General features: G+C 38.2%; 1 protein-coding gene across 1 annotated transcript in view; it reads right to left on the reverse strand.

The window, feature by feature from the left end:
• The window catches only part of SLC6A2 (solute carrier family 6 member 2), a 73,027-nt gene that overhangs the window by 7,677 nt on the left and 50,814 nt on the right, over window positions 1-14,536 (reverse strand). Inside the window, exons 9-11 of the mRNA XM_059824706.1 lie at window positions 13,977-14,089; window positions 11,209-11,337; window positions 8,400-8,499 (exon numbers count right to left, since the gene is read on the reverse strand). Of these exons, the coding sequence (XP_059680689.1) occupies window positions 8,400-8,499; window positions 11,209-11,337; window positions 13,977-14,089 (342 nt within the window). The remainder of the gene's footprint in view (window positions 1-8,399; window positions 8,500-11,208; window positions 11,338-13,976; window positions 14,090-14,536) is intronic.

Below are 14,536 nucleotides of genomic sequence, written 5' to 3' on the forward strand. Positions count from 1 at the left end.
AGAATGTTCGTTATATCTATGACAAATGGCATTTCATCTTTTATCACCTTTCCAAGGAACTGGGTAGATGCTTTGTCTGTTCAGTGTAAGTATGTACAAAACTACGTTAGCTAGAAACAGGTGGCCTTTTTTAGAGCACCCTGTGTGGTTTTGAAAATTATAATACCAACTAGAATTTTCTAAAATTGTCACCTCTGTATGCATCTAAATATCTAGTAATGCAGCTGTTGTAGATGCCTTAGAAGATACATGATTTGTTCATGTGAGTAAAAACCAAGAGTAGTCAGATATTTTACCTGCTGCAGTAATTAAGACAGCAGAAGATAACATGAAAATCATTAAATGAAGACATAGATCAAAGATAAGTTCTGCTAATTGTACCAGGAATATAGAATGGGTTTAGAAACATGGATGGCTTGATTGCTTGATTATTATCAAAACCTTGATAGTAACTTACAATATTTCAGTATAAGACTTTGTTTATTAGCATGCAAGAAGTAAAGGACAAGATTTCTGTTGTCAGGAAAACTATATAACAGTATTCCATGCTAAATCACTCAAAGTTAGCGACCTGCTGTGGGATTTGCTGCACTGTAGTGCAGAGAAATGGAAGCACCAGAACAAAATGTTTAACGAGTGACATGACGGCCAGAGGGGAGAAGAGCTGCAAATACCCAGTTCTCAGTCTTTAATATTCCTTGAATCCATCTAGTCTGAGATTTTGTATGTATGTGTTGAAATCTGTGTGTATTTAGTACTTATGTCAGTTGAAGTATTAATAGTTATAAAACCAGCGTAAATAGTTGCAGTAGAAAGCTCTTTCTACAGCCAATGCAGGAAGGAAGATACTCTGACCCTGTTGACTCCCCTTCAGAAACACTATCTAGACACTGACTTCAAAATTGGAATAGGTCATGCTATGCAGGTCAAGGTGAAAACAAAAAAATCTGCTGTCCTGGGTTCCTCAGGACATACCAGATTCTGTAACAGTGAATAAGGAAGAAATAGCATTTCAGTTAGTGCCTTTTAATTCTTTGTGGGTTTTACACATTTAAGTGTTACGAATTCTGTGTCTGAATACCTTAAGAAGCCCCGCAGAAGTATAATGTGCTTTCTGTGAGTGGCACTAGCCTCATCTAGCTAAATATTGTGAATAGTCTACAAGGGTATCAAGCTGTCTGTATGTGAGAAATGTTTGGTTTTTTTTTACTCTAGTAATATTAATTCATGTCAGCTCGTATGCTTTGGACTTTCTGGAAATCTTCTAGTCTTCAGTGGGACATGTTCCATCATCAGTATTTATTGGAACACTTTTTTGCATTGAGTAATTTACTGTAATTTACTATGCAAAGCAAATATGCATTTTATAGTGACTGCAAAATGTCCGTTTGAATGGTAGCTTCTTCCCAGTTTTTCTTATTGATTTTATTCTGGTTGGACTTACCAGTATGAGGTGGCTTGCAAAAGTTTAATCTAAGCCCGTGCTATTTTCCACACTGTATTTTAGAGTGGGATGATTATCGCTGATATAAAAATGTGCAAAGAATGTCCTTTTCAGTTTTCTTTAAAAATAAAACAATCTCTGACTTCACACCTTAGAGACATTGGCTTACAGAGTAGTAGTTCTCTAGTGCAATCTGGCATGTCAGACTACTAGTTTGTAATTTATTACACTTGATGTGTTCAGGAAGTTTGCTTTTAATCCTGAACCCTATTAGGTAAACAGCAGAAATGCAGCTTTTTGCCATGAATGTTTGTTCGTTAGAGAGGATGTATGGTTTACCATAACAATCATTTCTCTTCATGTGGATCAGTTCAGTAGGATTTATTTAATGTATTTATTGTCAATAATTAGGACAGTTTGAGGTAGTCCTTTACATGCAGCCAGGGTGTAACGTATTTACAAGGTCTGGACATTTGAGTGTAAACTTCTTTTTGATTTCCACCCCCCCCAATATTATGTAGAGATGAAGCAAAGTAACCAAAAGGATCTGCAAATGCTCTTTAAATTTAATTTAACTCTATTTGCAGTGCCTCCTGTGAACTTTAAAGTGACTGAATTTCAACTGCTACAAATACTGAGTGAAATTTGTCATTGTGCAGAAGGTCAAAGTCAAGGACTAGGTATCTCCAAAAATTTTATTCATAGACTTCCAGACAGGCATATCCAGAGCTCAAATAGTGCTTTGTGTTCAATTTCTAGTGAAAATGGGGGATAAGTAGTCCATGCTCTCAGACTGCTTTTTCAATACTGTATGTCTTCAAATAACCATTCTAAGAATCAACCTGTGAAGTAGAACATAGCTATAGCTACAGATGATGGTACCTGTAGAGCTTGTTTTTTTCCAGTTCTTGAAAGAATTTACCCAGGTTTTTCTGTGATTCTGCAGGATAAACTGATACTGTGGGTGACTCGTTTAGTTACAGGAAGGAACCTGGTGTACCACAAACAAAACTCTAGATTACTTGCTGGAGACCTGGTGTTGAATATGGAAATAATCTCCTTGCTTTTCCAGTGGAAAAACAAGAAAGAGATACTTACAATTTATGATCAGGTCCTGGTTAAATACACTGAACCCAAAGAGAATTTCAGTGTAATTTCTGAACTAATAAACACTCCAGCTGCCTGAGAATGTCTCCACTGTAATGGTCTATTAAACGGTACAGAAAATTTGTCCCATTCCCTAAGTACATAATATTGTATTGTCAAGGGAATTAAATCTATATGCAAAAAAGAACAGATTAGGAAGAAAATGAAAAGTAGATTTGGCTCTAAATGCAAGTTACACTCCTCACATTGGGACAACCTTCTTTCTGAGTGATGCAGATATCAGAGTTCAGATAGAATGGAAGTCCACATGTTACCTCCTGCACCCACTGCCTGCTAGACCTTTGTAAGTCATTTTGCTGTATAGGCTCAGCCAGTGGCTTCAGAGCCTTTAAGCAGGTCCTGGCCGTGAGGTGAAACTGCTTAGTGGCCATAGCTGAAATAATTTGTGGGCTTGTTTCCAAAAAGTAGTGTCATAGCTCCAACAATTATTTGCATCCCTACAAGCAATCTTTGTATGTGTTGTTTTCCCCTCCTGTCTTATTTAACTATGTGATGTATAGTATTCTATATGCTTGGAATTTTTTTTTAATTTGGAAAGTAAAAATTAGTAGTAATGCCTTTAATGCCATACATATGATTTAAATGAATCCAAGAAATCAAATTAACTACACTGAAATAATTTAGTAGTAAGAAAAAAGGTATATTGAATCAATCGTGAAGTTATTTTGCACTTAATTCCTTTTCCCTGTGAATGTTACTTCACTGTTTTTTCTCCCATATTGAGTTTTGCTAGTGTGGACGTGTGTAACAGTGTATGAGCTCGCACAGTTTGTATGCAAATGAAGAGTCATAGTGAAACTGCTTCATCGATCCATCCTATATTTTGGCCCTTGGGAGTAATAGTAAATCATAGAACCATCAAATTGTTCCTCTTGGAGGAGTTCTTGGGAGGTGTCTAGTTCAGCCTCTTGCCTGAATCAAGGTCAGCACAATTCAGACCAGCTTTCTCCTAGCTTTGTCCAGTTGGGTCTTGAAAACCTCCAAGAACAGAGTCAGTAAGCATGCTCTGGGCAAACTGTTCCAATGTTGTAATTATCCTTATATAGAAAAATTATTTTCCTCCTTTCAATTTGATCATGGGTTTTTTTGAGGCTTTTAAGGGACATGGTTTAGTGGTGGACTTAGCAGCATTTAGGTCTATGGTTGGACTTGATGATCTTAAAGGTCTTTTCCAACCTAAACGATTCTATGATTCTATGGTCTTTTGTTCTCCCATTGTGCACCTCAGTGAAACGCCTGATTCTCTTTCTTGATAACTTCCTTGTAGGTATTGGAAGGCTGCTATCAGGCTGTCCCTAAGCCTCCTCCAGGCTAAATAAGCTCAATTCTCTCAGACTTTCTTCACAGGGCATGCGTCTTGGTGGCCCACCACTGGACTCTCTCCAGTCTACCACCACCTTCTCTTACTGAGGGTTAAAAACAGGACACAGTATTCCAGGTGCAGTCTAACAAGCACCAAGTAAAAGACAATAATCACTTCCCTTAATCTCCTGCTTACGCTTCTGTTGCAATTTAGTATGGCATTGGCCTTCATATGCCGGCAGGCCATTCTTCTGACTCGTTTAGCCTGCTGCCCACATCCCCGAGAAGCTCATCTTTGAGTGCAAGTAGCAGATCCAGAAGACTGTCACTTCTGGTTTGCCCACCCAACATCTATGCTAAGAAGTCTCCTGATACCTTCATCTGTAAGAACCAGGGTCTGATTTGGACACTTTAAGTTGCCTAAAGAAGGCTTCTTCCACTTCCTGACCCTGATCAGGTGCTCTCTAACAACGTTCCCCACAATGTCATCCTTGCTGGCCTCTGCCCTGACCCACAAGCACTCAGCCATCCTGTCATCCATTCACTACATTTGAGTTGCTCTTCTGCACATAAAGATGACACCTGCCCCCTGCTTCTGTCTAACGAGCATGTATCTATCAAATGCAGAATCCCAGTCATACAAGCCCTTGTCTAGGAGAAGATGAGGAAAAGACATGTGTTTTTCACGCAGTTCAGTGATCGTTGGCACTGGGAGCACGAGAAAGAAGGGGTAAAAAGAATATAAAAGCCATTGTGTGGCGTTCATTTGCAAATCCTACAGGGCACAGAACAAGGTATCTGTTGATTAGCCATGTAGTGAAGTAACAACTACTGTCCCTTTTTGTTCCTGAGTCTCCTTTCTAACTCTGGAGCACTATTGTTATTTGTTGGTGGTGACCCTCACCCAGTGGCAGTAAGGGAGTAAGCCATACCAATACCATTCTCAAAGAAGGGCAGCTGTGCTAGTGTAAAAGGAAGCACAACAGTAGGAAACATTTCCACACCAGGGCAGTGCAGTAAGCTCTCCAAGTTGGTTTGCTCCAGTTGTATTTCCATTTTACGGAAATGTGTGCATTCATATTTTGTTTCTCATGCCAGGCATACATCCATACAAAAGCATCTGTGAGCAAAGATGAGTACCAGCAGTCAGTACTTGGTTAATTTCTTTCCCTTTTGCAAAATCAAACAGTCGACTTCACCTTTTTTTCAAATAAATGTACCTTTTAGTCTGAAATTTCAGTCTAAGGGACCTCTTTTGGAAATGAGTTAAGTAAATTAAAGCGATGAGATTACAGGTGAGGATGAAGATCATTGCTTACTCTAGTCATTCAGGGAGATAGTCACATTAAAATCTGAGTAGAGATTTTCCTGCAAGTGAAACTGTAGAGCGGTTTTGTGTCAGTGGGAGAGGTGTCTGGCTTTTCTTAGAGCGTTCATCAGAGGGATGGTATCAGGGTTGCACGAGAGGAAAAATGGTAACAAGCTAGCAGTCATAACTAAAATACAGCTGCATAGTAAAACAAACTGGCTCTCCCTTCTTTTACAGATACAGGTGGCCTTTGCAAGAAGAAACTTCACAGTAATTGGTTATAGGCATAATTTGAACTAAATTTCCACTGTTTTGGTCTGTGCCAAAATGTCAATGCTTGCCTTCAGGCTGGCTTCATATTCAGCTGGGTCATTAAGGCAACTATCAGAAAAAAGAGGTAGACAAGACCATGCCAGGTTTTATCAGTTTAAATAGCACCCGGGGCTGTAATAAGTTCTTTATAAAGCAACAGGTCATGATATGTCAGTAAAAACATCTGGCAGCTGCTTAAGACAAATGAATAGATATTTTCCTGGTTATGGGGAGGCAGGAGGGAGAAAGGAAAGGATGATGGAGGACAGACAGTGCAACAAATAAACAAAATTTTACTAACCCTGGCTTAGCCTGTGAACCACATACAAAGCCTAGCTATTGTAAAGTGCAGTAAATCCCATTTTAATAGCAGCAGATAATAACTTGCCCTTACTAACTGAAGAACATTTTTATGCCTCTGCTTCCAAGCTAACCAACCTATGATCACTCTTCTGCATTCAGCTCTTTTACAGGGATTAAAGACAGTTGTCTGTGAAATCTAGTGCCTCCACTATTTTGAGAGAGAACAGCATGTGAGCTACTAGGTCCATGCTGATGTTGGGTGACAGAATTAGTACATGAAAGCTAAAAACTATTTATTTAGTAGATTGAACAGCTTTATGCATGAGTGCCATTCTTTCACCTCATTCACTCACCAACAGTTTTTAACTGCAAGAGAGAGTTTGTTTGACGAGAAGAATATGGTGGCACAGCATGGATGGATAAATAAGTGACTGAGGGAGGTAAATGGCAGTAAAAATGATAATGTCTAAGAACCTTCTGAATTGTGCATTAACTATAAACACTATTTCTGAATGGAAATGAAGATGACTTTCGGGGAGGAACAATCTTATTGGGAATCAGGGCAGCTAGTTCAATACAGACTTCGATGGGAAGATTTGCAGGCTGCTATGACTTTGAAACCTGGTAATAATGAAAAGAGATGTGACCAACCAGAAACTATGACACGAGAATTAAGAGGAGATCAGGAAGAAAAGCAAGAGCTCAAAAAACTTTATTAATCTAGCAGCAAGCAATTTCAGATAGAACTGATAGTTTGGACTGTTGCAGTGAGATGACTTGTATAAGACCTAAGATGCAGAATCCAATTGCTTTATTTGAAGAAAATGAGATACTCTTTTTGGTGTCCTTATGATTTTACTAACCCTGTCTGTGACAAGATAAAGAACTTGTCAGAAGAAAGGAAAAACAACTTCCACTGTTTCTTTAGCAAGATACGCCTAATTCAGATTAAATTATGACTTTTTTTTTTCTGCTTGATTTGGTGACTTAACAGCACTTTGTAATTTCTGCTCTTCCGGAGACGGCATCTTGTCCAGTGAATAAGCTTGAGGCTATGAATTGCCCTACCTTCCTATATGATAGGGGAAATTTTGAACTCTGGGTCAGTGCTGGCATATGAAAAGAACTCCTCTACGTTGGGGGCACAGGGGAAAAGGGATATGTTTGAAACGCTGAATTCAGCTATTTAAAAACATCTCATCTATTAAATACTGAATGAGGGATGGGGAGAACACCCACAGGCCAGATAATATCTCATAACTTTATAATCAGAGGTTTAGCAGACTATATATGTAATAAAATATTCAAATATTTCTACTGTAAGCAGTATTCTATTTAATCTTTTTCTTTCACGTCTTTGAGAGTAGTAGTAGTCAACTTCGTCACTTTGAGCAGAGGACTGGGTTTTTTCCTTGGTGAAATTACACAACACAGGACACGGCACAAGACTGAAGTTCCTGTAGGCTGAGGACTGAGCTCAGGCAGACTCAGTGTCCTGCTATGTTGCCAACGTCAGTGTTGTGGCGGAAAGCACAACTTCAGTTTGTTGGGTTTTTCCCAGTTAAGGTTATCCAAGTGCATTCATATGGGTTTAGAGCAGTGAATGTGGCTGTTTGCCATCACTGTGGTCATTTATACAGTGGGAAAGAAAAAAATGTTTTTCTTCTTTCTTATGAAACTTGTGTATCAAGTGTCTTGCTTTTTAGTTATGTTACTTTAGGAAGGAGGAAAAATATTAAAAACCAAATAAGGCCAGGGAAGTTATTAAATAAGCTGGGCACATCTTCTCAGACCTGACTTAAACTGTGAGCCATATTTTTTTCAGGGTACTGTAGCACATCACTGCACTCTGGTTGGCACACAGTGATTCCAGCCTAGTGCCAGAGATCAACTGAATACTCCTAAAGCCTGCCATATTGGGGATAAAGCAAATTACTGCACCCTTTTTGTGGCATAAATTAGTATGAAATACTAGAAATAGTAGTTTTTCTGGTATGTAGCATGTTGGGTATTCTATACCATGCTATGAAATAAGATAAATTTTAAACCCTAGTGTTTTACAATTAAGTAGAATATTGTCTCAAACAAAAGGGACTAATGTAGGAATTATAACTCTCTAAGGACAAACTACCTTTATTTGTGTTGCATGGGGGGATCTTGAGATTGGCCCTGGGGAAATCATGGAAGGGAGGAACAGGTGAGTCTGTATTTAGGCTAATCTACTTGCTGTGAAACTACCAGGTATAAACCTGCTACTGCAAGCCATCAGCTATGTTAACAGCAGCAAAATACTGGCAAGAGTAGCAACATTTCCATCCGACTGCAGTCTCCTTCACAAGGCAGTTTTCTTTGGCTTTGTGCAGGGTTTCAAAGTTTGGCCCACTGAACGTCTGCATTCCTGTCACTATTCATAAATCAGATGACAATCACTGTATGAAACCGGGCTTGTCATGGTTTCATGTGTACAAGGCTATGCTGTTTTCTCTTAAAACAATGTGTAAGCCTGTCATGAGCACTTGGAATTTTAGAAAAGATTTTGCAGGTGCAAAATGAAGTGCTTACCATAAAACCAGGAAACTCCAATTGCCTCCATTAGAACAGCAAACAATATCGAAGTCCCAGCTGCAAATGTGTCCAGAAGTGTGAGCACATAAATTCCACCCTAGCATTGGGGAGTTAAAAGATGCAACAAAACAAAGTTACAAACAGAATCACCTCAGTAGTTGAGTATCTAGTTAACAGAAATCTGCTTTACTTGAAACATTATCTTGACCCAAGTATTTTAATCTGCAGCTGATGCTGCAGACAGGGGTTCTATTTGCATACAAAATAGTGGAATCAGACTTGCAACTCTTTTAAAGAGGCTTCCTTTCACCTATGTCCTTGCTGAACTGGGAAACAGAAGCCTCAGCTTAGCATGATTAATGAGGACTCTTGGCACTCAGTGTTCAGTGGAAGTTGAAGGCACTGGCTGTTTGGGGGAATGCTCAGCAGCTTGTAGGACAGGGCCTGTCTACAGCAGTTAATGAAGAGCTTCCTAAATTATTGGCAGGAATGGAGCGCTACAAGAGTTTCCACAAGCCATTATCACTCGGTTTGTTCCTAAGGCCAATTATTCTGTAGTCCAGTGAATCTGCAGCCTTAGACTGATGTCTCCTTTTCCCAGAGTGCCTGCATCTCTTCCAGTGTTCCTGCAAAGGGAGCAGTTACATGTTAAGTCTGTTACCAGCCCAGCGTGGAAGCAGCTTTGCCCTCTTCAGTTTCTTTGCTGTGGTATTAGCAAGCCTTTGTTCAGTGGAGAGAGCAAACCAGATCATCTTCCTTCACAAAAGCACATTTCTGTTCTTCAGTGATTTGAGACTGAGAACTGTAAATGCATTTACTGAAGTCTTGTTTCACTGATTATTTTTTTTTAGCTGAAATTTGACTACTTTTTGCCTCATTTTACAATGTGGTATGAATTTGTGTGAATTACTGCTCATTTTATTTAGTTCAGGCTAATGAGGAATGGAAGACCATGGTATGTTTACTTGTTTAAAATTAATCTGAGTAATGTGTTTCAGGACATTCTTTGTCACATGTAAACAACTGAAATCTTTGCAGTTGCAGTAGATTTTTGTTAAAATCTTTTTTTACAACCAAACTTAATCTGACTATGCCTGTTCAGAAGAGGAGGAACAAAGGAATTATTTTCCATGGTTTTACCAATGGTATAAATAGCACTTGTACTATTTAGATCTCTAGGTGATTTTAATCTCTGCAATCAATCAGTTTTCTTTTTTCTTATAAAAAGATGGTTTTCTGAAACAGCTGTGCATATTTACAAAAATAGAGAGAACAGCGCTTAAGCCTTGTTTAGGTTTTTAATTCTGTGGGGACTTGTCCGGATACTGAATGAACTTTGGTTGTTGTGTTAGAAAGAAAATGTTGCTTATTGAATGACATTTGAGTTTGACCTCTTGTTTTTGCTCTACACCTGCTCTAAATGAATGCCTTTGCTATCAAACTTAGTAAAGTGAATGACAAATATGGTTTTGTAAGAAACATGTTTTGAAAACACAGCCTTAAAATTTCAGAGGACAAAATCAAACAGATTAATGTGATGGTATCACAAGGGTTTTTCTTTGTATTTTGTACACATTAGAAATGTTGTTCTTCAGTTATGTGAACCAATACATTTGGACAAGTCTGGGCAGTTTTGTGCATTTCAGCTGCTGGGGTGAACTTAAGTCTAGACAGGTGCCATTATTTAAAAGCTAGAGATAGGTTGTTATCTTGAACTGCTTTAGCTCCCTTGAAGGCAGTGGAATTGCCCCCCCGTCACCTGTTCAGATTCTTAACCACCGAGTTTCTTCTGATTTTGTACTTCAGGAAATTTTGCTCCAGTTGAAACTTTCAATAAGGAAGGAGCACGTTCAATTCTTCAGGTAACAATGGAGATAGCATGGTGTTAAAAGGATGGGTATTTGAAATGATATATCTATTTTTAGTGTCTCAAATGTTTTCTAGTTTGAGGAAACGAGTAAAAAATATTGGGGTATTCTTTTATTGTGAAAAGAGCTCTGTTATTTATAAACTTATGCCATTTCAGTAATCTGGAAACCATTTCTAGGGAAGGAGAAAGTTCAGCACATCTACTTTCATGGTGGCTACCTCAAGTTTCAGTTGTTCTCTGGCACTTTTGGCATCTTTGCTTACAGGGCTTTTTGCTTTTTTGTCAAAAAAAAAAAAAAAAAAGGAAAGTTCTCTTTAACCTAGAACACTGTGATTCTCATCCTTTAATTAGTTATCAAAAGGTGAGGCAAATAATTCAGGATGATGGTAGTGATAAATACAGGTTACTAGATGTCCAGGATAAGTTATCTTATGTGTGCTTTTTATGGTGTTAAGAGTAAGAGATAAGATCTAGGTACATAAAAGAACATTAAGAAACACATGGGGGAGAGGAGATAATTATTCTCAACTCCTTCCACAAGAAGTGAATGCTTCTTACTTGCTTCAAGAAGAGAATAGCCAGATGACTAAGGGTCTGGTCACTTGAAATTCTTAGTTCCTCACATAGGAATAAGCACTCAACACAGTTCCATTTAATGTGATTTAAAAAAACCCCAAAACACACAAAACCAAACAAACCCAACAGTAACACAGACAGTTCTTTGGAACAAAGACTTGTAGGTTTGATTGATAGCTAATGATCTTGTGCAAAAAAGTAGAGAAGCTTCATGTAGATAAAAGTTATGTTCTGACCATAAAGTTGTTTAAGAATTAAAATTTGTAACAAAAATAGTCACCGAAGCCTATTCATATTTCTGTCTGATGAGGTTAACTGCATTTTAGGTAGCTTGTTGATGGAAACTTTTGTTGTACTTACATTGGTGATGCAAAAAAGGGCAAGTAGGAAAGTGCCAAAAGAAACACCAAAGGTGAAGAGCTTTCTATGCTGCTTCAGAATTTGGAAATCATCTGCCAAGCCAGTGATGACAGCCTCCATTCCGCCCATCTGAGGAAGGGAAGGCAAGAGCTCTGGTTAAATGCTACTGACTGTTGTAAATACAGATCGAAGAATGTAAAGCAGCTTGCATAATTAATTCCCAACCACTGTACCATTTCTGACATTTCAGCTGCAAATCACTGGTGTTCTGAGGTATAATTTATTTTCTCGTCGTAGAGAACTGAGTCAGGGAACTGGACATCAAGTGCCATTGTTGCTGGCTCGATAGCCTTAGCAAGACCTGGGGTGCTTGGTGCAATACAATAGTTGGTTAGCAGGTGCTTACATAGCCTGTCCCGTTCCTGTAAGAATTTGATGAAACCAACGTCTCTGGTTGAAATAAGTAGCAGAGAATTATCTCGCTAGAATTTGAATGATCCCTGTCTAGAGCCAGATTGCTGGGGGCAGTGGACCTGTTCATTTTTTAAAGGTAACTAATGTTCACAAGTAAAATATCCCAAAACCTAGTGTAGGCTTGCATTTCCTGATGCCTGGGGGGCATCAGTGAGTGCCCTGCAGTTAAGATGGGTTAATATTTGATGTTCTCAGAAGTTGTTACCGTGTTGGCAGTTACATAGTCTTGGAGAAGTTGAAAATGGAAAGAGACAGCTTGGATTATTTTGGCTAAGGACCACTTCTTAATGTGTCGTGATTTATTCCCCTTGTTAATTCCCTATGCCAAGCTAGATACCTACTCCAAAAAATGTTTGCAGACATTTGTTCCATTTTCTGTCCCTTTCATTGTTGCTAGCTTAAATGTGCATGATCAGATTTCTCTTCGCTTAAACATTTTGACAGTTCCATTTTTGTACAGATGTCTGTATTTCTGTGCCAGTGCAGGCTTATACGCATGAATAAAAGTATTCCTAGATAATTCTTCCCTTTAGCTTTGGGGTTATTTGATTTGTAGCTTTACAAATTTTAATTTTCCCTTCAGGAACTTGATCAGTCAAATGTGGGGGGAGAGTTTAGAAGACCACCGTAAAAAATACTGTGTGACCTGAGTTTTTAGGTAAATGATGAAAAATCCTGAACAGAACATGAACAAGCAAATCCCTCCCTTTTAGAAAGAGCGGGCTAAACCTGGTCACAGTTTACAAGTTCATAGTATTTTAATTAGCTCCACAAGAAAGAGCTTTTTCCACTTGCAGGAAAAGTGTGTTCTACAATCTAAAGCCCTGTGTCTTTGTCACTCAAATGTTTCTTTCCGTTGCCTTAAATTTACTGCTGTGTCGCGAAGTTAGCTGTTTTGGATCTAAACACTTCTGCGCATAGATTTTCTTCTTCTTAATTCTGCCCTGTTCCTACTGGTCATTCATGCCTTTTCACTGTGCTAAACCCTTCCTTTCCATCCTTCATGTTTGCTTACAGTTGAAAAATGGCCAAGCTACAAACCCAGATATAATCTTGCCTCAAACGTTTGAATAAGGGTCCCGATCTTAGTGTATAAAGACAAACTTCATTGAACCTTCACTGGAATCCAAAAATCCAAACACTTTGGAAACATTCAGACTTGAATCTGACCTTTAAAGCTCAGACCTCACTCCACAAGATCTCATTCAACCATTTGCCAATGATTATCAAAGCTTCCTGCTGCAACCTTGGTTTTTTTTTTTTAGTTTTGCTCTCCTCCGTGTCAGTTCATTCTTTCCCTTTCTTGTCCTTGAAAATGAATGAAATTTTCTGAAATTGTAAGCAATGGAAACACTGGTTTTTGCCATTTCCAGCAAGAAATTCCTAGGTCAGCTCTGTACATTCAGAGTTACAAAAAAGACTTTTATGCTTTAAAATAGTAAGAAAACACCTACCCTACTAAAAATGATGAATGTTTGCTCGTGGTTCGCTATTCCTTAAAGACCCTGTTTGTTTTTCCCAGAAATTAATCAACTTTTAAGCTAAATACAACAGGATGTCTTGATGCCTCTTTGGCAAGAACAGAGCAGTACAAATGTTGTTAGGGGGCTTGGGATATTTTCTAGGCTGAAGTTTCTGTGATCCCAAATATCATGGTACAGTAAAAGTCATCACATTATGGAAAGATCAAATACCCTCATTAGACTAGACATTTTACAGTAAGATAGTAGTAAAATGAAACTCCTATGGAAATATTCTGGTGTAACTTTTAAATTGTGACTAAATGTACAGGAAATTCTGTATCATTGCCTGTAGAAAAAAATCAGACTACCTTCAGACATTGTCTGTCTTGAGCAGATTAATGAATTTCAGCACATGTAAAAACCAATGTCTTACTGTGGCTTGTGTTTTGCAAGTAGGGTTCCAAAACCTTATTGCAGGTTTGTAGTAGTAATAGTTCATAGCAGTGATGTTGGGTTATACCTTTCAATAATAATAATTGTTGATGAACAGCCCCTTGGTAAGGTCGTAAAAAAACCAGCAGTGAGTAATTATTTGCTTGCTTGTAAAAGATGCGATCTTTTCCTAAACCTGTTAAATGTTGTGAGTCCTTAAATATACTGCCAAGTGTAATACTATTGCTATGTTGACTGTGACTGTGAAAACAGATTCAGGGAATGCACATAATGTTTATTTGAAATGTTATAAAGCCTCTGTTTAAGGCTGATACCTCTCCAGTTACAGAATATAACAGTAAAGGAAAAATGTCAAGGCTAGAAGGAAAAAATACTCACAGAGCTGTCGATGCCAAGAGTAAGGAGCATGATGAAGAATACCACAGCCCAAAATGTAGATCCTGAAAGAGTTGAAATTGCCTCTGGATACAGGATGAAAACTAAACCAGCTCCTGAAAAAAAAAATAATTTAAAAATTACTAAATTATGTTTCTTAGCTTCACAAAAGTGTTCATTTTAATAAGAAATGATGACTAAGTTGACTTTTACATCAGTCCACATCACACCTGGAGTAGCTGTTAAAACAAAATACGCATTATACCAAAAATATATCCAAAATACTTTAATAATGTACTCATGACAGTTTTGTTTTTTTAAAAAAATAATCTATCCCATTCTTTTCCACTTCTAATAATCTTTTATGTGATTCACAACCTTACTAGCTATTTTTCAACTGTGTAGTAGAGAAGGAACCCTGTGTATGTGGACTCCACTGTTTGGCAGGAGAACTCTCGGATGTGATGAGAGATACAGGAACTGAAATCATGGGTGACCTCTTACCAGTGAAAGTACTCTACAGCTAAGCTTACCAGAACCATCCAAAACAGTAACCTATGGCA

The sequence above is a fragment of the Gavia stellata genome, chromosome 15 (genome assembly GCF_030936135.1).
Source record: "Gavia stellata isolate bGavSte3 chromosome 15, bGavSte3.hap2, whole genome shotgun sequence".
In the NCBI taxonomy this organism is placed as follows: domain Eukaryota; kingdom Metazoa; phylum Chordata; class Aves; order Gaviiformes; family Gaviidae; genus Gavia; species Gavia stellata.